Source organism: Muntiacus reevesi, chromosome 3 (genome assembly GCF_963930625.1).
Source record: "Muntiacus reevesi chromosome 3, mMunRee1.1, whole genome shotgun sequence".
Classification (NCBI taxonomy): Eukaryota; Metazoa; Chordata; class Mammalia; order Artiodactyla; family Cervidae; genus Muntiacus; species Muntiacus reevesi.
The window spans coordinates 60,273,852-60,298,456 of NC_089251.1; the positions used below are offsets into that span (position 1 = coordinate 60,273,852).

Sequence of the window (24,605 nt, forward strand, 5' to 3'; positions counted from 1 at the left end):
TAACATGAAATAGGAAAAAAAACTCATGTAAGACGTCACTTCAGGAACTACATGAAATGTTAAAAGCTGCTTATTTTAAAGCGGTGATCTCTGAAAGGGTGAATACTGCTTTGCCCATTAACTTTAACTAATTTAAACCTGAATTTTTTCTTTCCTTCTCACTTACTTTCATAGACTTAACTCTGATAATTTAGTAACATCAACAGCTAACATTTACTGTGAATACTCCTAATAAATACATGCAGCAGCTGTGGTTATTATCTCTCTTTTACAGATGAGATCTTAACCTATATAGAGCTAGTAACTGGCAGAGCAAAGACCACTCTTACTAGCTAAGGGCCCACATTTACAGACCCCCTAGAAAAAAGCAGCATCTGATGTCCCATCATTTCCTCAAATTTGATGTTTAAAATATAACTTTTAAAAAGGAATGTAAGACAACAGAAAAACTGTAAGCATAACTCTTAATTTCCAGATAAGTATACACATAGCCAGAAGTTAGTAAGCAGAGAAAAATATGTATATGACTACTTACCATTTGGAAAAAACTAAGAAGAACTTATGAACTAAAGTAGAAGCTGCTGCATTGGGATATAATTGGCAAGTTCTTGCAACCAGCATTGCCCAGGAGACACCACCAAGGAATCCCAGCATGTTGGAATAAATACCACGTCCTAGAAAATTAATATAGTTAATTATTGTTAGGATCTACTATCCATGACATTCACGTATAAGGAACAGCTTAAAGTTTAACTGCTCTCCTAAGATTTGCTTGGAACTCTTTTCCATTACAGAAACATTAAAATCAACAAGCAGACTTGCATGACAGGCTCATTCTTGTTAGTAACTCTAAGTCACTCATCTTATCTCCTACTTTGCCCTCCAATACAGAGTGCTGTAAGGTAAAAAGAAAATGTTAAAACTATCACTGTAGGTTCTTCCTTTAAAAAATTTACTGCACACCTATTATATACTAGACGGCTGACGATGGAGATAAAGATGATTAAGATGGTTCTGCCCAGGAGAACTTGAAGATGAGTAAGGATTTTACTCTTCAAGTTCTAACTCATTCTAACTCCCTGGCTGAAACCTAAGATGTAGTCAGGGGCTTTTAGTTTTTACCTATGGAAGAAAAAAAGAGTCACTCATCAGAGCACCAGAAGCATCACATGTGAAAAAGAAACAGCCCCTGCAAAACTACTGTACCTCAATCCCCCATAGTAGTTTCCTGTGTCTATCTACCATGAGCAACTGAAAATTGTAATTTTATAACTCAAGGTAAAATTAAAGACCTTGGATACTTACGCTTTGCCCATAGTTTAACTGCTCTTAGGGTGAGTCTGAAAGTTTCTTTATTTGGCACTAAATGCAAAATTTCATCAGTAACTCTACATCCTGAAAAACATAAAGCATTCATTTTTCATTATGCAACAAATTCCAGTTAATTCAAACAGCCTTTTAACTTCAACTCTCAAATTCTAAAAATATCAAAGATAATAAAATATGAAGTTTAATTTCTTCATGTACTTTAAATTTAGTCCTTATATAACAGAAATCACTTTGCTTATAAAGAATTAAACAGCACATGGGTAATACAATCTAATATTAAAATAAGAGATGAATCTGAAATATATATATATTTTTTCCACATTTGTCTTTACTGTTCGTCAAGCGCCTCTAAGTTAGAAAACTACTACTGCTTTAATGCAAACCTTATCCACAAATACTGCAATTTATTGCTGCTCTCTGGAAATATAGCAAAACACAATGATTAAGTTAAAGAAGATACGCTAAACCAGTAGTTCTCAAGGTGTGGGCCCTGGGGACTCTTATTAGATCAAATCTATTTTTGTAACATTAATGCGTTCTTTGTTTCACCATGTTAAATTTGCACTCAAGGTGCGAAACCAGTGTTGGATAAAACTGCTGGGATCTAAGCACTGAATCAAAGTTGTGCCAACAAAGTATACTAGTAGATGATATTATCTTCACCACAAGTTTGCAGTTAGAAAACAGGAGAGGAACTTGTGTGATGTCTGAACCTGTTCAAGGTAAGCTAAGTATGTTCTTTTTTTCAGGGAACATCAGTTTTAGTAGGAAGAATGATTGACAGACAACAGCGGTTATTCATTTTTGGGTATTTAGCAGACATTTCATAAAAAACGAACAAAATGAGTCCCTCACTTTTAGAAAACCAAATGATGAAATTTATTGCAATAAAACTTGACCTTTCAAGTAAAAATCAGAAGTTTGGACAACTAGTATTTGCTACTATGAGCTTGATAGTAGCCTTCCAAGACCTAGGCTTTTCTGATGAGACTGGTGGTGACAGTGATGAATGTGATTTTTTAAAAATTATTTTATAGTAAAATGTGTGTTAATATTTAGAAGCTCCAAATAACTTTGTGAGCCATTATTTTCCACATATCTAAGGCATGATAAGACAGACTCATGCATGGGTAAAAGATCCATTCAAAGAATCAGACACACCAATAGATTTTAATGTAATAGTGTACAAAAGCTAACTGATAACAGTTTCAGGTTTTATATTCTAATCAATATGTAAAACAGATCACTTTTAATTCATCAGAAAAGGGAACAAATTACTGACGTATGCTACAAACATGGATAAACCTCAAAAATATTACAGAAAGTGAAAGAAGCCAGACACAAAAGACCACAAATTATACGATCCCATTCATATGAAATATCCAGAAAAGGCAAATTTACAGAGATAGAAATGGTTGCTGGACACTGGAGGTTGAAAAGGGGAATAACTGCAAATGGGTATGAGGGATCTTTCGAGAATGATTAAAAAATGTTCTAAAATTCTACTGTAGTGTAAAACTCTGAATATACTAAGACTGCTAAATTATACACTTAAAAACGATGGATTTTATAGTATGTAATTATACCTGAATAAAGCTGTTAAAAAGAAAACAAACTGTCACTGGTCAAGTTTTGGTGCAATATTAAATATCCACAATTATGTGAAAGGCTATTAAAATACTCCCTTTTCCAATTACATATCTTTAAGAAGTCAGATTTTCTCCCTATGCTTCAATCAAAGTAAAATTTTATGATACTGACAGTTAAAAGCAGGTATGAGAAAATATTAGTCACAAAAATGCCAAAACACCAGCCATTCTCACACAAAAATGTATCTATATTCACTTATAAATGGATTTATTATAGCTGTTTTTAAATGGACTAAGTAAATATCTTAAAAATTTCTCACTTTTTATTTCTAATATGAAATATTGATAAATATAATTCACATAAATGGAAGATTTTGGGGGGGGTCCTCAAAAAATGTTTATAAAGTGTAAAGGGGTCCTGACACCAAAAAGCCTGAGAACCACCTCTATAAACATTTCAAATTTGTGTTTTATGATGGTTAAATGTGATCAGATTACTTGTATGAAAAAAATTATATCATTTTAAACTAAGGCTAATTCTTATAAAAGTTTTGCAAAAAGATCTCTATTTGTCTAACTATTTTCAAGCAGGTTTCTGAAATTTCTTTTTAGAAGCTTACCATTTAGGCTGCGAATACACCTGATATCAAGGCTTCTCAGTCGAGAGTCATCTCTTAGATCTAAATTTTCTGATATGGTCTGTATTGCCAATCTTGCAAAGACTAAATCAATCTTTGGAAAAAAGAAAAGCAAGAGAGAAATATTACTTTTTCTCCTAGTCCATTCTCCCTGTCTTTCCCATCTCAAAAATGTAAAAAGTTCTAATTACTAGTTTGGTAAGTTCTACCAAAATTTCCAAAGGCCTATGAAGGCAACACCACACTGGAAAATCACTGCAAAGTTTTGGGAGAACAGTTTTCAAATGAAGGGAAAGCATTTTAATTTTGCCAAGCATTAAAAAAAAAAAAAAATCAAAACCACATGAGTGAAATTTCTAGATAAAGATGGCAGATTCAACACATTTACATTCATTTCCTCTTGAAAGCCCACTAAAATACTGGCAAAATTTTGTTTTGTTGTGTTCTAGTGTTATTGTTTTTAAAGGCATAACCCACTACATCAAAGAACACAGTAGGAGACAACAGCAAAAACTATGAAAGCTGGAAAACGGATGGACAAATGTTAACAGACTGAGCAGATCGAAGAAAGCACAGATAAAATGTATCTAGGAAATAAGGACAAGAAGCTGTAAATAAACTCATAAATAAAAAAGAACATTTAGAGAATAAAGAAGTATTCTTAGAAAATAAAGTATGATGGCAGAAATGAAAAACAAGAGAAAATTTTAAAAGATGAGACAAGCCCAAAAATCAGAACAAAATATGAAGACACAGTTATAAGTAGGAAGGAAAAGGTTAAAAAAAAAAAGGGCAGTCCTGGGGGTTCAAAAATGTGAGAGGAGTTCCAGGAGGACAGAAAACAAAGGCAGGAAACACAACAGAATTCAATACAATTTCCAAGAGCTGAAGGACAGGTATTTCCAAATTGAAGGAACTGAGTGCCTTAGCACATCTGTTTGAAAAGATACATAACAAAACAAAGTGTATTACCACGAATTTTACAATGATGAAGACCAGGGGGAAAAAAGAAAACCACACAGTGGCTAAAAAGACAAAACAGGTCACATACAAAGGATGAGGAATCAAATGGGTTTCACATTCCTCAAGAGAGTATAGGAACGAGATGACAATGAAGCAAACAAGGCCTTCAAAATCCTAAGAAAAAAATTATTTCCCACTATACTTAGCCAACATATCAATTTGGTGTGAGAACAGAATAAAGACATTTTTAAACATGTAAGATCTCAAAAATATGTGCTCTTTTTAGGGAAACTGGTGGATGAGTGCCTCTAAAAAGAGAGCAAGTCAAGAGAAAAGAAAACTAGAGAGGCAAAAGGAAATCCCAGGATCAGTGAAGAGAGAAGTCAGAAAAACAGCTGTGTATCACTCATAGAGGCCAATCAGAGTAGATTAGAATAGATGAGAAGAATCAGTGAGATATTTTTCCAAGATATTAATGACAGAACACCTGAGAAATCCAAATTTATTTAATGGAGATTTAGACAATCAGGAGAGACTGAGTTTGAATTAGTGAAAGTATAAAAATCAAGGAAACAAGACACAAAACATTAACTTCAAGAAAACAAAAGTCACATAGTAAAGAATGGTAACCTAGTACATTTTGTGCTTAGTTTTGAACAGTATTTATAAGATCATAATAACAAAAACAATGAATACTGCTCTGACTAAAACTATAATAATATTATTTTAGGAGATTATAGGAATGAGACAGATGTGTATAAAAATAATGGGGGCAGGGATGGAGGTTGGTTCATCTTCCACGGTGAGGAAGGATTCACCATGACTAGACTATTTGATTCCTTAAAATACAGGCCTTTGTAAATCTGATTTTTAAAAAATACAGAACAGTACCAAAAAAACACCCCATACAGGTTAAATAGTTCAACTGTAAAGTCAGAAAAATAGATAACACTTACTTCAATTCCGTCAAATTCAAATTTTATAACAGGCACAAAGGCATCTTCTACAGCCTGCAAAAGAAGAAAACAATTACAACAAATAAGGTGTAATCTTTTCTCTGTCCTTCTCAAATGCCAATAATGTGAATACTTTTTCTCCCAATTTCTAACTCAGTAGAAAATATGAAAATTTTGGTTTCTCATTCTAGGTAACCAAGTACTTCTACTCTGTGACTGTGTTATCTAAGATATGCAAAATATCCATGAGAGTAGTTATCTAAGTTATTATCCTCCTAAAAATACTCATCAGAAACTGGCAGGGAAAAATGCTATCATCTGGGTATTTACTATTTGTTGGAACTTAAATTGAAAACTGATTATTTACCAAGAGCACTAGTGTAAATAAAGTATCAGATCTCATGACTAATTTAGCAAAAAAAAACCTATATAGTTTGGATTTAGTAGGAATGTTTCTCTCGAGCCCTCCTAATCCCTCCACCTAATGAATTCTTAACCTCCTCCTCCATTCCCAGAAACCCAAATAACAAGATCCTCTGAGCTTCACCTTATCCAAGCACTTGAAATTACATTAAAACCGTTTGTTGGACTTGCCTGGTGGTCCAGTGGTTAAGAATCTGCCTGTCAAGGCAGGGGACACATATTCGACCCCTGGTTGGAGAAGATTCCACATGCTTTGGAGCAACAAAGCCTGTGCCCCACAACTACTGGGCCCAGGTGCCTAGAGCCTGTGCTCTGCAACAAGATAAGCCACTGCAGTGAGAAGCCAAAGGCTGCAACGAGGAGTAGCCCCCCAACTCGCCACAACTGAGAAAGCCCATGAGCAGCAATGAAAACCCAGCACAGCAAAAATAATAAATAGATAAATAAATAAACTGTTTGTTTAGTTCCCCCAATCCCTCCATCCCATAAACTATGTTTTGTTCACTCTTGTATTTGGGGGACTAAGGCCATATTGGATGAATCACTGGTGCTGAAATTTTATTTGCTGAATGAACAGCTAGATATACACACATGAAGAGTTACTAATAGAACCTTACACATAATAGCAGCCACAATTTGATAGGCATCAACCATTTACCAGATATTACAGTAACTGATTTATGTAAATTATCTCAATCCTCCAAAAAACTTTATAAGAAAGTTATCACTAGATTGTCATTTTATAGCTCAGGAAACTGAGACTCAGAGAGAATAGGTAACTTGACCAAAATCCACTATTTCATATGTGGTAGATTTTAGACTCAATCAAAGTCTGTATAACTAAAAAGCTCATGTTTTTATATATAATGGAATATTACTCAATCTTAAAAAGGAACAAATCTGAGTCAGCTGAACTAAGGTGGAAGAACCTAGAGCCTGTTGATACAGAGTGAAGTCAGAAAAACACAAACAAATATCCTATGTTGACTCAAATATGAAACCTAGAAAAATGGTACTGGTGAGCCTATCTGCAGGGCAGACACAGAGAACGGACTTGTGGTGGACACAGAGTGGGGAAGAGGTGGGGAACAAACTGAGATAGTAACACTGACACATACACTACCATGAGTAAAACAGACAGCTAGTGTGGCAAGCTGCTATATAACACAGGGAGTTCAGTCTGGTGCTGTGACAACCCAGAGGAATGGGATGGGGATGGGGAGGGAGGGAGGCTGAAGAGGGAGAGGACACGTATCTATACTTAACGGCTGATTCACATAGTTGTACGACAGAAACCAGTACAACATTTTAAGCAATTATCCTCCAATTTTTAAAAAAGCCCATGTTTTAAATCACCATCCATTAGTTTAAGATATAGCAACTTCTTAAATATATCAATCATCACAAGCCCTAGCTTTTGATGTTATTTGTTAACAAATTAAAAATATTAAATAACAGAGGATACTTACTCTTAAGTTTCTAATGCCATCTTGATGTTTCAACTTTTCAAAAAAAGACTGAAAAAAATCAGATCTCTCCACATGTCTTGGGGCTACACAAAGTGCATCAATGTCAGCTCCTGCAAATCAAAGTATTATTAAGAACAGTATATTGAGTATGTATTACATTTTTGTAAACAAAAACATATGTACAGAAGAAACTATGTAAAATGAGTATAGGAAAATGTTAACACTGATTAACTCTGAGTGATGAGATAATGGGAATTTTTTCCCCCTGTATTTTCTAATTATAAGCAATAAATAAGTTTGTTATTCAAAGTTCTTACCAGTAAAACACAGAAAAGGAATTACCTTTGGTGTGTACTCCAAGTCTGTAGGAGCCAAAAGTAAAAATTTTTCCACCAACAGTAGCCACAACAGAAGGTGGAAGATTCTAAAATAAAAAAATATAAAAGGCATTTAATTATTCAAATTATTTCACATTAAAACTGCCTAAGTGCTCTAAAAAACATTGGCGAGGATGTGAAGAAAAGGTAATCCTTACAGACTATTTATGGGAATGTATCAATATATTGGTGCCAACAACTGTAGAAAACAATTGGAAGCTTCCTTAAAAAAACTAAAAATAGAACTACCATATGATCCAGCAATTACTGGACCACACTCCTGGGAATATATCGGAAGAAAATAAAAACATTAACTCAAAAAGATATGTACCTTCATGTTGGGTACATATCTAAATTGTAACATATATAAATTGGGAAAGGAGTATGTCAAGGTTGTATATTGTCACCTGCTTATTTAGCTCCTATGCAGAATATATTATAAGTGCAGGGCTGGACGAATCACAAGCCGGAATCAAGACTGCTGTGAGAAATATCAACAACCTCAGATATGCAGATGATACCACCCTAATGGCCGAAAGCGAAGAGGAACTAAAGAGCCTCTTGAAAGTGAAAGAGGAGTGTGAAAATGCTGGCTTAAAACTCAACATTCAAAAAATGAAGATTATGGCATCTGGTCCCATCACTTCATGGCAAATAAATGGGGAAACAATGGAAACAGTGATAGACTGTATTTTCTTGGGCTCCAAAATCACTGCAGATGGTGACTGCAGCCATGAGATTAAAAGACGCTTGCTCCTTAGAAGAAAAGCTATGACAAACCTAGACAGCATATTAAAAAGTAGAGACGTCACTTTGTTGACAAAGGTCTGTATAGTCAAGGCTGTGGTTTTTCCAATGGTCATGTATGGATGTGAGAGTGGGACATAAAGAAAGCTGAGCACCAAAGAATTGATGCTTTTGAACTGTGGTGATGGAGAAGACTCTCAAGACTCCCTTGGACTGCAAGGAAATCCAAGCAGTCAATCCTAAAGGAAATCAGTCCTGATTATTCATTGGAAGGACTGATGCGGAAGCTGAAACTCCAATACTTTGGTCATCTGAAGCGAAGAACTGACTCACTGGAAAAGACCCTGATGCTGGGAAAGACTGAAGGCAGGAGGAGAAGGGGACAGCAGGGGATGAGATGGTTGAATAGCATCACTGACTCGATGGACATGAGTTTGAGCAAGCTTCGAGAGCTGGTGATGGACAGGGAAGCCTGGCGTGCTGCAGCCCATGGGGTCGCAGAGTCGAACAAGACTGAGAGACTGAACTACTACCCTCGTGATCTTAGCAGCATTATTTATAGTAGTCAAGACATGGAAGCAACCTAAATGTCCATCAACAGAAGAATGGATAAAGATGCAGTGTGTGTATGTATGTGTGTATAATGTAATAGTACTCAGTCGTAAAAAAATAAAATTTTGCCATTTGCAACAACATGGATGGATTTCAAGGGTATTATGCTTATGTAAGTCAGACAGAGAAACACAAATGTTGTATGTTATTACTTACATGTGAATGTAAAAAACAAGTGAATATAACAGCAAGAAACAGACTTGTAGATACAGAGAACTAATAGTGGTTACCAGTGGGGAGAGGGACACAACGGGGTAGAGGATTAAGAGGTACAAACTACTATGTATAAAATAAAGTACAAGGACATACTGTACAGCACAGGGAACACAGCCATATTTTAAAATAATTTTAAGTGGTGCATACCTTTAAAAATTGCAAACCACTATGTTGTACACCTAACATTTACATATTGTAAATAAACTATACCTCAATTAAAAAAAAACTGCCTAAATGCTACTGATACATACTACATTTGTCAAATTTAGTGAGCTGAGATTTATAAAATTTATTTGATTGTAGCCTGAAGTAATGAAGGTATTCTCAGAGGACAGACAAAACAAATTTGTGTCCAGTATACATGCATACATGGGCTTCTTTGGTGGCACAGTGGTAAAGAATCTGCCTGCCAGTGCAGGAGACATAAGATCCCTGGGTCAAGAAGATCCCCTGGAGGAGGAAGTGGTAATCCATTGCAGTCTTCTTGCTGGGTAAATCCCATGTACAGAGGAGTCTGACACACTACAGTCCATACAGTCACAGTCAGACACGACTGAGCAGACACACAGAGATGCATACATCACTCACACACACACACACAGACAGATGCATATATCCCTATCTTAAGAAAAATATTTTCTATCATTTGACCTTACTTGTCCCCTTCAACTGCCTGTCTCTGACTCCTTGGTGACTCTCAACAGTAGAACCCTCAACTACTAAATTAACGCACTTTCAGCTCTGTAGTTGTCACAGTTGACTAATTCCATCTCCCCTTTAGTTCTTGTAATAGATATGCTTAATTTCTTGATTCTAGCTCCATAATATTTCTGCAAGAAAGTGGGGTCATTCTTAAAATGATCTCCTCATGAGAGGTAATCTAACAACTTTACATATTTTGGGCTGTATCAGAATTACAATGCTACTTTTCACCTCTCTCTAGAGCCACTTCTAACTGCCCATCAGATATTTTCACTCACACTTTCTGATTCACTTCAGTAACCATGACTGAAACCTAACAAAAAAAAATCCCATGATAAACCAGGTATCCCTCCTTCTGAGTTCTTTTTCTGTTCCTCATTTTCCTTACTGCCCATACCTATAAACCATTATTGTTCTTTTTGGATTACTAATTCTTAAATTATATCCCTTACACATCACTTCCTCCCCACCCACCTCCACTCTGTGCTATTTAATAGTATCATAAATTACTCTCTTGCCATTAGTTTTTATTTCTAAATCCCATTTTGTAAAAAATTCACTGGCTGATATGTTTAACTCTATCACATAACTCTTTTGCTCGAAACTTACCAATGCATTCTTTTCTGGATACTGACCCTTGGATCCTAAGGACTTCCATGGTATGCTCTTAAGGATCTTTCTTGCCTTGTCTCTTGATATTCCCTTCTGAAGCTCCAACTGCCAACATATTACATAACCTAGTCTCCTTTCCATTGCATTTGCCATTTTCCTTGCCTCAAATGGGCCAAGAGTTTGGTGGCTCAGCTGGTAAAGAATTTGCCTGTAATGCAGGAGACCCTGGTTTGATCCCTGGGTTGGGAAGATCCCCTGGAGAAGGGAATGGCAACCCACTCCAGTATTCTTGCCTGGAAAATTCCATGGACAGAGGAACCGGGCGGGTTACATACAGTCCATGGGGTCACAAAGAGTCAGACATGATTGAGTGACTAACACTTTCACTTTTGCCTCAAATGCTTGCTGTCCTTTCTGCTATCTCAATTCCATCTATTTTTCAAAGTTCACTTCAAGTCCCACCTTCCTCATGAAGCTTTCTTTGATTACCCACCTCCTTATAAGAAGCTCTTATCCCCTCCATGTGCTCTTTCATACTACATTTATTTTTTTTCTTCCCTGTATGTTAATTCCATCACTTCAACTATATTTACATTCCTTGAAGGTGAGAACTACGCCTACTACTTCTATGCATTTCCCCAAAATGCCTAGTCCAAGTTCCAAAGAGTTGTATCTGCTAATTAGTTTGATTAAAAATATATGTATAACAGGATATTATGTTTGTCACTTTCTCTACTTAATGGGTATGTTTCAAGAGTACCACAAATAATTTTATAGCTAGAAAGGAGTTAATAAAATTATTAATGACGAACATGAAACAAAAGGATAGAAAAGCCCTGTTGAGTTTCCCTTCCCACTTTGAAAAGCATGATTCTTTTATGATTTATGAGAAAGTGATAAACAGTAAAAGATTTTCACCACAAACCACAGTATTTAACTAAAATGATTTGGAGTTCTAGATTGTTTAAATATTCCAACTATGCACAGAATATTAAAATGATATTTGACCTAACTCAAATCCTTTTGATATTTTCCACATAAAATAGGTATAAACGACAGAGGATTATGGTATTGAAAATGACCAATCACTGTGTCTATGCAAAGGAAGATGCTAAAACCAATTAAATTAAAAAAAATAATTGTATTTTATTTGCTTAAAAAAAAAAAAAAATCAAATAGTGATAATGCCTCAAATTTTTAACAGTGATTTTATGCCCAGAAATTAAATGGAAACCAGCTAGTGAAATTTGTAAATTAAAGTACTGATGTGAATAAAATGAGGGGAAAGCAATTTTAAAAAATTTAAAAAACGTTTGACCTTGGAACAGACTCTACTAATTTTTCTTTTAGGTGCAAAAAAACCACCCAGTAAGAAAATTAGTTAGGTGCATCTCTCAATAAAGTATCTAGCTCTTTTTTGTGAATAGTTAATACTTGACTTCCCTTGACGTATCCTAGAATATGTATGAGAGCAAAGACTTCTGTATAACCACATTAGATGACACAAAGACAATACAAGAAGTAAAAGAGCTTGTTACTCTGATTTTAAATCAATTCTAGCAATTTGTGTATCTGGTTTGCATACCCACAGCAATTATGGGCTGATTATAGACAGAGACAACAGGTTCCCCAACATTCATTCAATGCCTGAGCTCTGTCCTGAGGTTGTGCAAGTAAATAAGACAAGTTTATTAATGAATTGATCAGCTAGTAGCAGAGAAACAAGCATGACTTTTTTTTTTTAATTACTCATGACTAGCATTTCACCTGCTCAGAATTCAACCTAACAGAAAATTTCAACTATTGATAACCCTGCTGTGAGCTCAAAAATGAGCCAGATAGTCATTTGGCAGCAAAAGTCAATAGTGTAAAGACCATTTATTTAAACTCAATGACTGCAGACTTAGCACAGTCCCTCATAACCTTATTCAGAGCCCACTGCTTGAAAGAACCAATTTTATACAAATATCAAAGGTTACAAAAGGAAATAATAAAAGTTGTAAAAGAATTCTAACAGGTGTGTAATTTCTAAACTGATGCAAATTAATGGGCAGAAAGGGATTTTACAGAGACACTACTGCTGTGAGCCATTAACTTTCAGCTGATAGCTGTTAAGAGATGGGAAAACTATTAAAAAAAAAAAAAAACTAAACTAAAAATTTAAAACACAACAGTCTGAACCATTTAGTAAAGGGACAAACAGTATTATCCAATTGAACATGCCCTATCTCATTTTACTACAGCCAATGAAGATTCCCAAACAAATGAATTCAATCATATTCAAAAGATTCTAAGAAAGCAAGAGATATGTAATTGATTTTAGAAGGAAAAAAGCTAAGCTACTGGAGGGGAAAAAAGCAGTGTAATCATAAGTTAGGGGTTGCAAACTCCAAAGTCTCATAGGCCAGGCAGGTCCGCAAATGAGGCAAGTATACACATAAGAAACAGAAACTGATAACTGACAGTTGCTATGTCTGAGAGAGCAGGGAGTAATGGGGACCATGAGGCACCAGGGGGGAATAGCCCAATTCCATTTAAGCCTCTTCTGGCCTTGCCCAAAGAAAGGCCCAGTGCTGCCATACCTAGCATTTCACAAGAATTCTGAAATCTGGCTTTTAAAATTTCAGTATTTAAAGTTTGGTTTACTACATGTGAGTCAAGGAAGACATTTATGTGGAAATGTAGTCAGACACTGGCTACCTCTGGGGTAAATCCTCATTTATTTAGGACTCAACTGTCTAGAGGGCTTCCCTGGTGGCTCAGCCGGTAAAGAATCCACCTGTAATGCAAGAGACCTGGGTTCGATCCCTGGGTTGGGAAGGTCCCCTGGAGAAGGGAACGACTACCCACTCCAGTATTCTGGCTTGGAGAATTCCATGGACTATATATATAGTCCATGGGGTGGAAAGGGGCTGGACACAACTAAGTGACTTTCTCTTCACTTCAACTGTCTAGAACAATTCATTTCTAAGTGTACTAAAAACGTTTAATCTATTTTTGATCATTCTCAACTCTGCGTTTTGTTACCAGAACACAATGAAACTATGAATTCAATTTAGAGTCTTACCTTACTCTCACTGACCTCAGAAATCCATTCTTTTACTAGATTGTTCAGTTTACCAAGAACAACCAGCCTATAATAAAAAATAACATGCTTCAGATGAAAACAAACAAAAAACCCCCACCAAAAACAAACAGTATTTTAAAAAGTAATTAAACATATAGGCAGTACCTTTATGTTGGTGCTAGAGTAAAAGCATATTATACACGTGCTAATGCTATCACATCTGTTGACACAAGGCACATCTCTTTGGCATTCTTAGGTTCCTAAGAGTTCCAAAGAGACGATAAATGTGATGATAGTATTTTGGTTTTTGAGCTATTTTTTCAAAATTCAAAAAGCCTAGTTAAAAAAAAAAATCAAAATTACCTTCAATAAGGCTGCAGAGGCCAACTGAACTGTCAACTTTCTTGGCCTTACTATGGAATAAAATCAATTCAGTGTGGTAATAGTAGAAGTCAGTACTCTCATTGACAGTTACAAGTTTTTGGATAATAAAAACAGGCAAATTATTTATTGGCTAATTTTTCATAAAATTTAACTTAATAAAAGCAATTTGATATTAAAACAAACTTGCGACCGATGGCATATCCAAATCCTGATTAAAAAAAAGTTCAGGCATCTCAAAGATAACACATGAGAAACTGAATTCCTGATCTCTCCAAACTTGCTTCTCCCTCAGCCTTTCTTAGGTAATGGAATACCATCCTTCCAGATGCTGAGACCAAAAATCTTGGCATCATCCTTGATGCCCCTCCCACCCCCCATTCCAGTTATTAAACAAGACATCCAGAAGATGTACCTTTAGAAGACATCCAGAATTCTACTACCTCTTATCACCTCCACTGCCATCCCCCTAGTTCCAGTCACCATTTCTTCGTTGCGTTATTAGAACAGTCTCCTAACTAGTTTCCTTGCTTCTGACTTTGACCCCTCTACAGACTACCTCAGTAAAGCAGCCAGAGTGACTGTGTTAAACATGAATCAATCATGTCAATCTGCTACTCAATCTGTCAATCCCTAACAGCTTCCCATCTCAGAGTAAAAGCCAAAACCTTTATAATGGCTTTCAAGGTCCTAAATGACCTTTCCCTCCAAGCTCCTTCCCACTTCATTTTTTTTAAGCCCACATTCCCCTTCTTGTTCACTCTGTGTCATATACCTAGGTTACCTTGCTATCTATTAATATACCGGGTATGGTCCTATCTCAAGCCTCTGCCTAGACTGCTCTTCCATCAAATGCACATAGCTCTTTCCTCACTTTCAAAATTTCCCTCAAACGTCAATGACGACTTCCTTGACAACCTCACTCACGGCTTTTTTTTTTTTTTTTTCTCAGCCGGCAACTGTCATATGTAACACTGTGTTTATTTTACTTACTTGGCTAATTGCTAGTTTCCTCCTCTAAGCTCTTGGACGGCCAAGTTTTCTCTTCATTTTGTCATTTTTATATCCCTACACAGGGACATCACTGGTACATGAATATATGTTTATAGAAGTAATGATTAAAGAATGTACTGTAAAATACTTTGCTTTTTAAACGACATACCTATGGTTCAATTCTTCCTCATCTTCAAACACTCCAAATGGTTTCATGGCATCAATTAATTTCTGTGTGTAAATATGATCAATTTCTTTAGGGCATGCCAAGCTAATTGGAGAGGTGATTCCATAATGCTTTTGTTGACGCTGGCTGTCCAGCACGGTGTTTCTGTTCAAGAAAAATGAAACAGCAGAAAAAATTTAAAGTTTCATTTACTGATACATTAAATCTCTCAATCCGCTCATTAATTTAGCTACCTTAAAAGTTTACACAGTACTACTGGGTTGGTGTCCACCCCCCCCCCCCCCCGCCTTTTAAGGAAAAAAGGATATTTTGTGCTTATGGAGATGAAGGACTATTCATTCTGCTTCAAGCTTTCATGGTTAGGATGTCTTTTCAAGTCAAAAGCAGCCTGTGTTGGCATCAGGACAACTGTGCCAACACCACTCAGCTCAAATGCAAAGAGCCTGAATGGGAGCTGGGCCAGGGCCACCTTGAGAATATCCTGCAGACTTAAGTCAAGTACCACCTTTGAAAAGCAGTCAGCCACTTCAAAGAAAGCTCTGAGTAAAAAACAATGACCCCCAACCCCAGGAAAAAAACAAAATTATTTCATTAGAAGGTCCTTATGAAATACTCTAGCTTTTAAAAAGAAATCACTAGATGTGTCCCTGAGAAACCTATTAACATCCGTTGCTTCCATCAGATTTTATAGTCCTAACATTCTGTGATTCTAGCTAATTGTTCTCTTCACTGTCTAAATGAAGTCTATGATACCAACTATGATCTTGAGTCCCACTTTCTTATCTCTGTGCTGAAAATGCTGGCTATCAAGGTCCCTACTAGCACTAAAATTCCAAATCCATGGTTCTGAACCTCTCTCATCTGGACAGGAAAACAAAAGCAAGTGACATAATCCCTGGAGAAGTAAACACACTGGAGAAACTCTTGGATAAGTGCACAAGGAGACATGTGCAAAAATGTTCACTACCACACTGTGACATTAAAAAAAAAAAAAACTTAGAAAAAAACCTAAAATAATCACTAACAGGAAATGGACTAAATCAGAATGTATCCCTACAAAGGAATACAATACAGTATTAGTGTGAATTAATTAGAGCTGAAAAATACTATCATGGACAAATCTCAAAGACATATGTTGCACTAAAGAAGTTGTTGAATGACAAGTGTGGTACTAGTCATATGAAGTTTAAAAACAAGTAAAACAATGCTGATTGTGGTCATATACGTATGCAGTAATAGCATTAAAAAAATATGCCGCATAAGCATCAAATTCAGAACTGTGGGGAACTCCAGGGAGGGAGATGAATGGGCCTAGAGGAGGAGGTAACAGAATTCCTTCAGATGTATTCAGTATGTTCGGTTTAACTAAAGATATGTGTGTACACACACACACACACACACGGAACGTTATGCTTTGGGAGATGGATGATGGGTACGTAAATGATGCTGTTATGTTATTCTCGGCATTTTTCTGTATGTTTAAATTATTTCCTAATAAACCAAAACGTAAGAAGTTACAACAAAATCTTGCCAAGCACCGACACTGCTCCTGACTTATCAAAGTATGACCAGGAGGTATAGACTGGCAGATGTACCGTGGATAGGTGGGGAAATGAGGGAAGGGTGAAAAAACCATAGCTTGACTAAAAAGAGAAACCCATGGGCTTGGATAGGAGTGAATGCACTCCAGAAGACCTGAAGACAGCCGGTCAGGAAGGGAGGAGGGGGAGGTAGGGGGATGGTATTTGCGCCAATGCAGACAGGAGCAGAGACCGGCTCAGACAGCGCTGGGGGCAGGAGAGTGACCGACAATTTTCCCCCACAGACACACGGGCCTTTCTCCCGCCGCAACCTAGTCTGGGGGCGTCCTCGGAGATAGGGCAGCCAGGGAACAGATGGGGACTCCTAGAGTCCCCGAGTCTGGCCAGGTGAGCCGCCGGGTGTAGGGGAGGTGCCCTTGCCGACCGGTCGGAAGGAGACTACACGAGAGCTCTGGACAGGACGCGAGAGGCAGGGAACGGAAACGGGGTCCGGGCTGGCCACCCCAGCCCACTCAGTTCTGCCTCACCCCTAACCGCCGCCCCCCACCACTTACGCAGACATCTCTTTCATCGCTTCCTGCGTCTCCCTCACCGGCGAGTTGTCTTTCGCTCTGGAGTCCTGTTCTTGCTCTTCCCTTCTCCTCCTGTCCACTTTCCTCCGCTTGCTTGTAACTCGCTTGCACGCTCACTCTCTCACTTACTACAGCCGAGGCATCTAACCGAGTAGTGAAAACACCACAAAACCGGCTCTATTTATGACAATACAGCGCGGCCGACGCCAATATGGCGCCGCTTCCCAGCCTGCCCCTCGGCCGCTGCGGCCCCGCCCCTGGGGGCCTGGGCCCGCCCTCGACCCCGCCCCCTCCCGCTTTAGGTCTCGGTAGGCTCAGTGGCCCCGCCCACAGAGGCGCAGGTTTGGGCTGCAAACGCCGCTCTGGAGGAGTGCTTCATTCCCTCCTTTGTCAGTGGGACTGTCTCTCCAGGCCAACTGCTTGGAAGGTAACTTGAAACATGTATTCCTTGTTTATCTTGTGAAAGCCTATGTCATATATTTAAAGAAACTACACAACCTTGCCTAGCAAATATTACTTTAACTCTTCCGTTATACAACACCGTTATTTTAATCAGTTATATGTAATTTAATCAAGCTATTCCTTGAGGCGATTATGTCGTGAGGGCACAGCTAGGAACGTGTGACTTTATAATTACCTGGGAGTGCAGCGAGCTTGTAAATTGGAGACTAACTGTTCACCTCTAAGTACCTTCCCCTGGTTTATGACCTTCTAGCAGTCAGGTCGGAGGAGGCAATGGCACCCCACTCCAGTACTCTTGCCTGGAAAATCCCATGGATGGAGGAGCCTGGTAGGCTGCAGTTCATGGGGTCGAGAAGAGTCGGACACGATTGAACAACTTCACTTTCACTTTTCACTTTCATGCTTTGGAGAAGGAAATGGCAACCCACTCCAGTGGTCTTGCCTGGAGAATCCCAGTGAAGGAGGAGCCTGGTGGGCTGCCGTCTATGAGCTCGCACAGAGTCGGACACGACAGAATCGGCTTAGCAGCAGCAGCAACACCAATCAGCTAGGGCTTCCCTGGTGGCTCAGATGGTAAAGAATCCTTCTGCATTGAGGGAGACCTGGGTTCAGTCTTTGGGTTGGGAAGATCCTGTGGAGGAGGACATGGCAACCTGCTCCAGTATTCTTGCCTGGAGAATCCCATGAACAGAGGAGTCTGATAGGCTGCAGTCCATGGGGTCACAAAGAGACACGACTGAGCGGCTAAAACGCACAGGATAAAACAGTGAGGGATAAACACACGGCTGAATCAAAATCACATGAGTTCAGATAATGGAGATCATGTTTCATGTGAATGAGGATGAAAATGGGAAAATGATGACGAATTTTAAAAAGTTAATTTAAAACACTAAATAAGAATGTTAATAAGCTGCTTTTTCTTGGAATGTAACAATAGATAGGGAAGATAGATTCATTTATTCAAAAATATTTATTGGAAACCTAATCCGTGTCACCCCAAGACAGATGGGTCATGGTGGAGGGTTCTGACAAAACGTGGTCCACTGGAGAAGGGAATGGCAAACCACTTCACTATTCTTGCCTTGAACAGTATGAAAAGGCAAAAAGATATGACACTGAAAAATGAACTCCCCAGATTGGTAGGTGCCTAATATGCTACTGGAGATCAGTGGAGAAATAACTGCAAAGAATGAAGAGACATAGCCAAAACAAAAACATCACTCAGTTGTGGATGTGACTGGTGATGGAAGCAAAGTCTGATGCTGTAAAGAGCAATATTGCATAGGAAGCTGGAATGTTAGGGCCATGAATCAAGGCAAATTGGAAGTGGTCAGACAGGGGATGACAAGAGTAAGTATCAACATTTTAGGAATCAGCGAACTAAAATGGACTGGAATGGGTGAACTTAACTCACATGACCATTATATCTACTACTGTGGGCAAGAATCGCTTAGAAGAAATGGAGTAGCCCTCATAGTCAACAAAAGAGTCCAAAATGCACTACTTGGATGCAATCTCAAAAACAACAGAATGATCTCTGTTCGTTTCCAAGGCAAACCATTCAATATCACAGTAATTCAAGTCTATCCCCCAACCAGTAATGCTGGAGAAACTGAACAGTTCTATGAAGACCCATAAGACTTTCTAGAGCTAACACCCAAAAAAGATGTCCTTTTCATTATAGGGGACTGGAATGCAAAAGTAGGAGTCAAGAAATACCTGGAGTAACAGGCAAATTTGGCCTTGGAGTACAAAATGAAGCAGGGCAAAGGCTAATAGAGTTTTGCCAAGAGAACGCACTGGTCATAACAAACACCCTCTTCCAACAACACAAGAGAAGACTCTACACATGGATATCACCAGATGGTCAACACCAAAATCAGATTGATTATATTCTTTGCAGCCAAAGATGGAAAAGCTCTATACAATCAGCAAGAACAAGTCCAGAAGCTGACTGTGGCTCAGATCATGAACTCCTTATTGCCAAATTCAGACTTAAATTGAAGAAAGTAGGGAAAACCACTAGACCATTTGGGTATGACCTAAATCAAATCCCTTACAATTATACAGTGAAAGTGACAAATAGATTCAAGGGATCTGATAGACAGAGTGCCTGAAGAACTATGGGCAGAGGTTTGTGACATTGTATAGGAGGCAGTGATCAAGACCATCCCCAAGAAAAAGAAATACAAAAGGCAAACGGTTCTCTGAGGAGGACTTACAAATAGCTGAGAAAAGAAGAGACGTGAAAGGCAAAGGAGAAAAGGAAAGATATACCCATTTGAATGCAGAGTTCTGAAGAATAGCAAGGAAAGAGAAGAAAGCCTTCCTCAGTGATCGATGCAAAGAAATAAAGGAAAACAATAGAATGGGAAAGACTAGAGGTCTCTTCAAGAAAATTAGAGGTACCAAGGGAACATTCCATGCAAAGATGGGCACAAAAAAGGCCAGAAATGGTATGGACCTAACAGAAGTAGAAGATATTAAAAAGAGATGGCAAGAATACACAGAAGAACTATACAAAAAAGATCTTCATGACCCAGATAACCACGATGGTGTGATCACTCACCTAGAGCTAGACATCCTGGAATGCAAAGTCAAGTGGGCCTTAGGAAGCATCACTATGAACAAAGTTAGTGGAGGTGATGGAATTCCAGTTGAGCTATTTCAAATCCTAAAAGATGATGCTGTGAAAGTGCTTCTCTCAATATGCCAGCAAATTTGGAAAATTCAGCAGTGGCCACAGGGCTGGAAAACGTCAGTTTTCATTCCAATCCCAAAGAAAGGCAATGCCAAAGAATGTTCAAACTACTGTACAATTGCACTCATCTCACACACTAGTAAAGTAAGGCTCAAAATTCTCCAAGCCAGGCTTCAGCTGTGAATCTCCAGATGTTCAAGCTGGATTTAGAAAAGGCAGAGGAACCAGAGATCAAATTGCCAACATTCGCTGGATCATCGAAAAAGCAAGAGAGTTCCAGAAAAACATCTACATCTGGTTTATTGACTATGCCAAAGCCTTAAGTGAAGTCACTCAGTTGAGTCCGACTCTTTGCAACCGCATGGACTGTAACCTACCAGGCTCCTCTGTCCATGGGATTTTCCAGGCAAGAATACTGGAGTGGGTTGCCGATCATCACAAACTGTGGAAAATTCTTCAAGAGATGGGAATAGCAGACCACCTGACCTGCCTCCTGAAAAAAATGTATGCAGGTCAAGAGGCAACAGTTAGAACTGGATATGGAACAACAGACTGGTTCCATATCAGGAAAAGAGTACATCAAGGCTGTATATTGTCACCCTGCTTATTTAACTTATATGCAGAGTACATCATGAGAAATGCTGGACTGACAGAGTGGTCATCGCCCCTTTTTCTTTGAGACTGGGTTCTCACATGTCTGAGAAGGTGAATAGGTAGATAGTTAGACATGAGCAGGTATCAATAGGGGCCAAAGAATTGGCCCTAAAAATAAAGAGAGGACCCAAGGACAAAAGAGCAGATGAAACCAAGGAGGGTCTTGGGATGCAGGAACAGATAAACCAGACTCTTACTGTCCTTCTCTCCCCCACATTGTAACTATTAACAGATTTCAGGTCTTCCTGAGCAGTGTAACCTGTCTCCCCTCCTACCCGACAGGGAGAAGCTGTTTGCTTTACTCTTCCCTTCACCCAGTATATGTGCCTCATCCAACCAGCAAATGACCCGCAAGACCCCTATCCCACTCCTTGTACCCTGAGTATAACAGTGATCTAAGGACTCCTATTTGAGGTTGGTTCTCCCTTGAGCTGGCCCACTTGTCTAACAGCATCTCCTACTCTAATAAACTTTGTTTTCCTCTTAAAGAAAAAGGAAATGCTGGACTGGATGAAGCACAAGCTGGAATCAAGACTGCTGGGGGAAATATCAGTAATCTCAGATATGCAGATGACACCACACTTATGGCCGAAAGTGAAGAAGAACTAAAGAGCCTCTTGATGAAAGTGAAAGAGGAGAGTGAAAATGCTGGCTTAAAGCTCAACATTCAGAAAACTAAGATCATTGCATCTGGTCCCATCACTTCATGGCAAATAGAGGGAAACAATGGAAACAGTGACAGACTTTATTTTTGGGGGCTCCAAAATCACTGCAGATGGTGATTGCAGCCATGAGATTAAAAGACGCTTACTCCTTGGAAGAAAAGTTATGGCCAACCCAGACAGCATATTAAAAAGCAGAGACATTACTTTGCCAACCAAGTTCTGTCTAGTCAAAGCTATTGTTTTTCCAGTAGTGACGTGTGGATGTGAGTGTTGGACTATAAAGAAAGCTGAACACCGAAGAATCGATGCTTTTGAACTGTGGTATTGGAGAAGACTCTTGAGAGTCCCTTGGACAGCAAGGAGATCCAACCAATCCATCCTAAAGGAAATCACTCCTGAATATTCATTGGAAAGACTGATGCTGAAACTCCAATACTTTGGCCACCTAATGCAAAGAACTGACTCATTTGAAAAGACCCTGATGCTGGTAAAGATTGAAGGTGGGATGAGAAGGGGACAACAGAGGATGAGATGGTTGGATGGCATCACTGACTCAATGGACATGAGTTTGAGCAGGCTCTGGGAGTTGATGGTGAACAGGGAAGCCTGGCGTGCTGCAGTCCATGGGATCGCAAAGAGTTGGACACAGCTGTGCCAAACTCTGGGTCAGACTCCAGTGATTTAATCATGCATAAAACCAACTGTATTCTTTCGTTTTATGAATTTCAGAGTTTAGTGAGGAAACAATCAAATATAAGTGATATTCTTGTGTTATAGAACTAAATAGTCTACTATGTGTCAGGCGCAGGAACTATTTCATTTCCATCTGGAGAGTTCACAGTCTCCTGAAGGAGAACACACTTACACAAGATCATTCAAATGTGGTATGGTCTGTGATAAGATGGGGTCAGGGTATTAAGGGAGGCCTACAGCAGGCTGCCTAAACTTGAGGGCGGGAATGCTCAAAAGTGACTTCTTAGAATAGAGTATGTGCTTAATTAAATGAGCAAGATTTGGGAGTAGGCATTGAGTGCAGGTGGGAGAGAGAAGGCAAAACCTATCTGAAGCAACATATAGTAATAACAAGCATTGGTTTCAGTGTGAGGGAAACCCAAATTTGAATTCTAGTTTTGCTACTTACCTAGTATTTGTGACTGGAGAGAAATTAACCTTAAAAAGTCCTTTCCTCATCTGTAAAATGAAGTTAATAGGATTGTAAGAGAATTAAATGAGAAGAGCATGTATAGCCAATATGAATCTCTGTCCAAAAGTTCAGATATGCAAGAAATGTCACTTTATCTTCTAAGACAGAATTTTTTACTCTGAGCCCCTCATTCCTCTGAGCTGGCAGGTAAAATCAATCTTGGGCATCCTGAGTCTCTCTCTTCCCATTTCTTGAGACTTAAGGATTCAGGGAGTTACAGCAGATTGTATACATCTAACCCTGGACTGTGGTAAATACACCTTCCTGTCCTTTTGGCACCTGTGCCTCAAGGGTTTCTCCTGCCTCCAGTTCTCGTCTCAGGCCCATTGGATGGGCTGGTGGTCTCATCCCAGAAGCACCACAGAGCTCATTCTTCCTACCTCTTCCTACATCTTCCCAACAGTTTAGGGAATCCTGCCAGGCTGGGATACAGAAAATCTCCTTTCCTCAAGTTTTCTAACCAAGATATTTGTTGCTGGCTGCATAGAGTTCTCTTCAAGGCTCAGCTTTGTTTCAAATACAACAGCCAGAAAAGAGTTGCAGGCAGATTCTGTCATCTTCACAGGGGAGAGTCCTTAGCTCAGAGCCAGGCACACAGGAGTCAATAAATTTAACTCTTATTCACATCGATTACCAAAACTCTTATCTCTTAATTTCCTCTTTGTTTATGTATTTAATTTTCAAGTACTTATTTTCCTTCTTTCCTTTTTTTTTTTTCTCTTATAGAATGCTTTGTTTGCTCTTATCTGCTGCAGTACTTTGGAAGAAAGGAAAATTCTGCTTTTAATTCTACTGGTTCAATGAAATCCTACAGTGTTTCAAAGATAGCTTTATTTATTTATTTATTTTAGCTGTTACAAGTATAGCTGCTGTGTATAATTGTGTGATAGGTTTTGTCTGGACACTTTTTCAAAGCTGTTTTCTAAGTGCTAGACGTGTAGTGTTCAGGTCACAGGTGAGCCTTGTTTAGCTGTGGAAAAATCCAGCTAAGTTTCTCTGGCATGTGGGCTCTTCCTGGGTAAGGGATTGAACTTGAGTGTCTTGCATTGTCAGGCAGATTCTTTACCACTGAGCCACCAGAGAAGCCCCTCAAAGATAGCTTTAAACCTTTATGTAATTATCAAAGTCAATATCAGAACAATACTTCAGTTTTAGTTGTTTTTCCTCCCATTTTCCTGTCTTTGTCAATCTACCTTGGATTGAATGCCAGTCCCCAACCCTCATTTCAATAAGGACACTTTCTTTCAAGAAAGGATATGTTTTCCTTTCATCAGGGGTCTACCCTATATCTCTATTTTTTAAACTAAAAATTTCCAATTACAAATGTAGCCCATGTTTGTAAAAAAAAAAAAAAAAGAGAGAGAGAGAGAGAGAAAGAGAGTGAAAATCTGTCCCTCTCTCCCATTCCTAACTCAAGTTTTATTCCCTAGGGACCATTTTTAACAGCTGGGTATCTGTCCTTCCAGAATGTTTGCAATGTACCCCAAACTGCATATAAGCATATACCAGAGATTTGTTTTTATTGTTTAAGTTTGAAAAAAGGGG

General features: G+C 38.5%; 1 protein-coding gene across 3 annotated transcripts in view; it reads right to left on the reverse strand.

Moving 5' to 3' along the window:
• Positions 1-17,591, reverse strand: part of PAPOLG (poly(A) polymerase gamma) — a 32,242-nt gene extending 14,651 nt beyond the window's left edge. For 2 of the 3 annotated variants that reach the window (XM_065929230.1, XM_065929231.1), the window contains exons 1-9: positions 17,357-17,591; positions 15,244-15,405; positions 13,701-13,767; positions 7,710-7,791; positions 7,368-7,477; positions 5,476-5,529; positions 3,539-3,650; positions 1,306-1,395; positions 536-674 (exon numbers count right to left, since the gene is read on the reverse strand). In XM_065929230.1, the coding sequence (XP_065785302.1) occupies positions 536-674; positions 1,306-1,395; positions 3,539-3,650; positions 5,476-5,529; positions 7,368-7,477; positions 7,710-7,791; positions 13,701-13,767; positions 15,244-15,405; positions 17,357-17,373 (833 nt within the window). In that variant the 5' untranslated portion in view covers positions 17,374-17,591. The remainder of the gene's footprint in view (positions 1-535; positions 675-1,305; positions 1,396-3,538; positions 3,651-5,475; positions 5,530-7,367; positions 7,478-7,709; positions 7,792-13,700; positions 13,768-15,243; positions 15,406-17,356) is intronic. The other variant, XM_065929232.1, reaches the window with a different exon arrangement.
• Between the last annotated feature and the right edge of the window lie 7,014 nt (positions 17,592-24,605).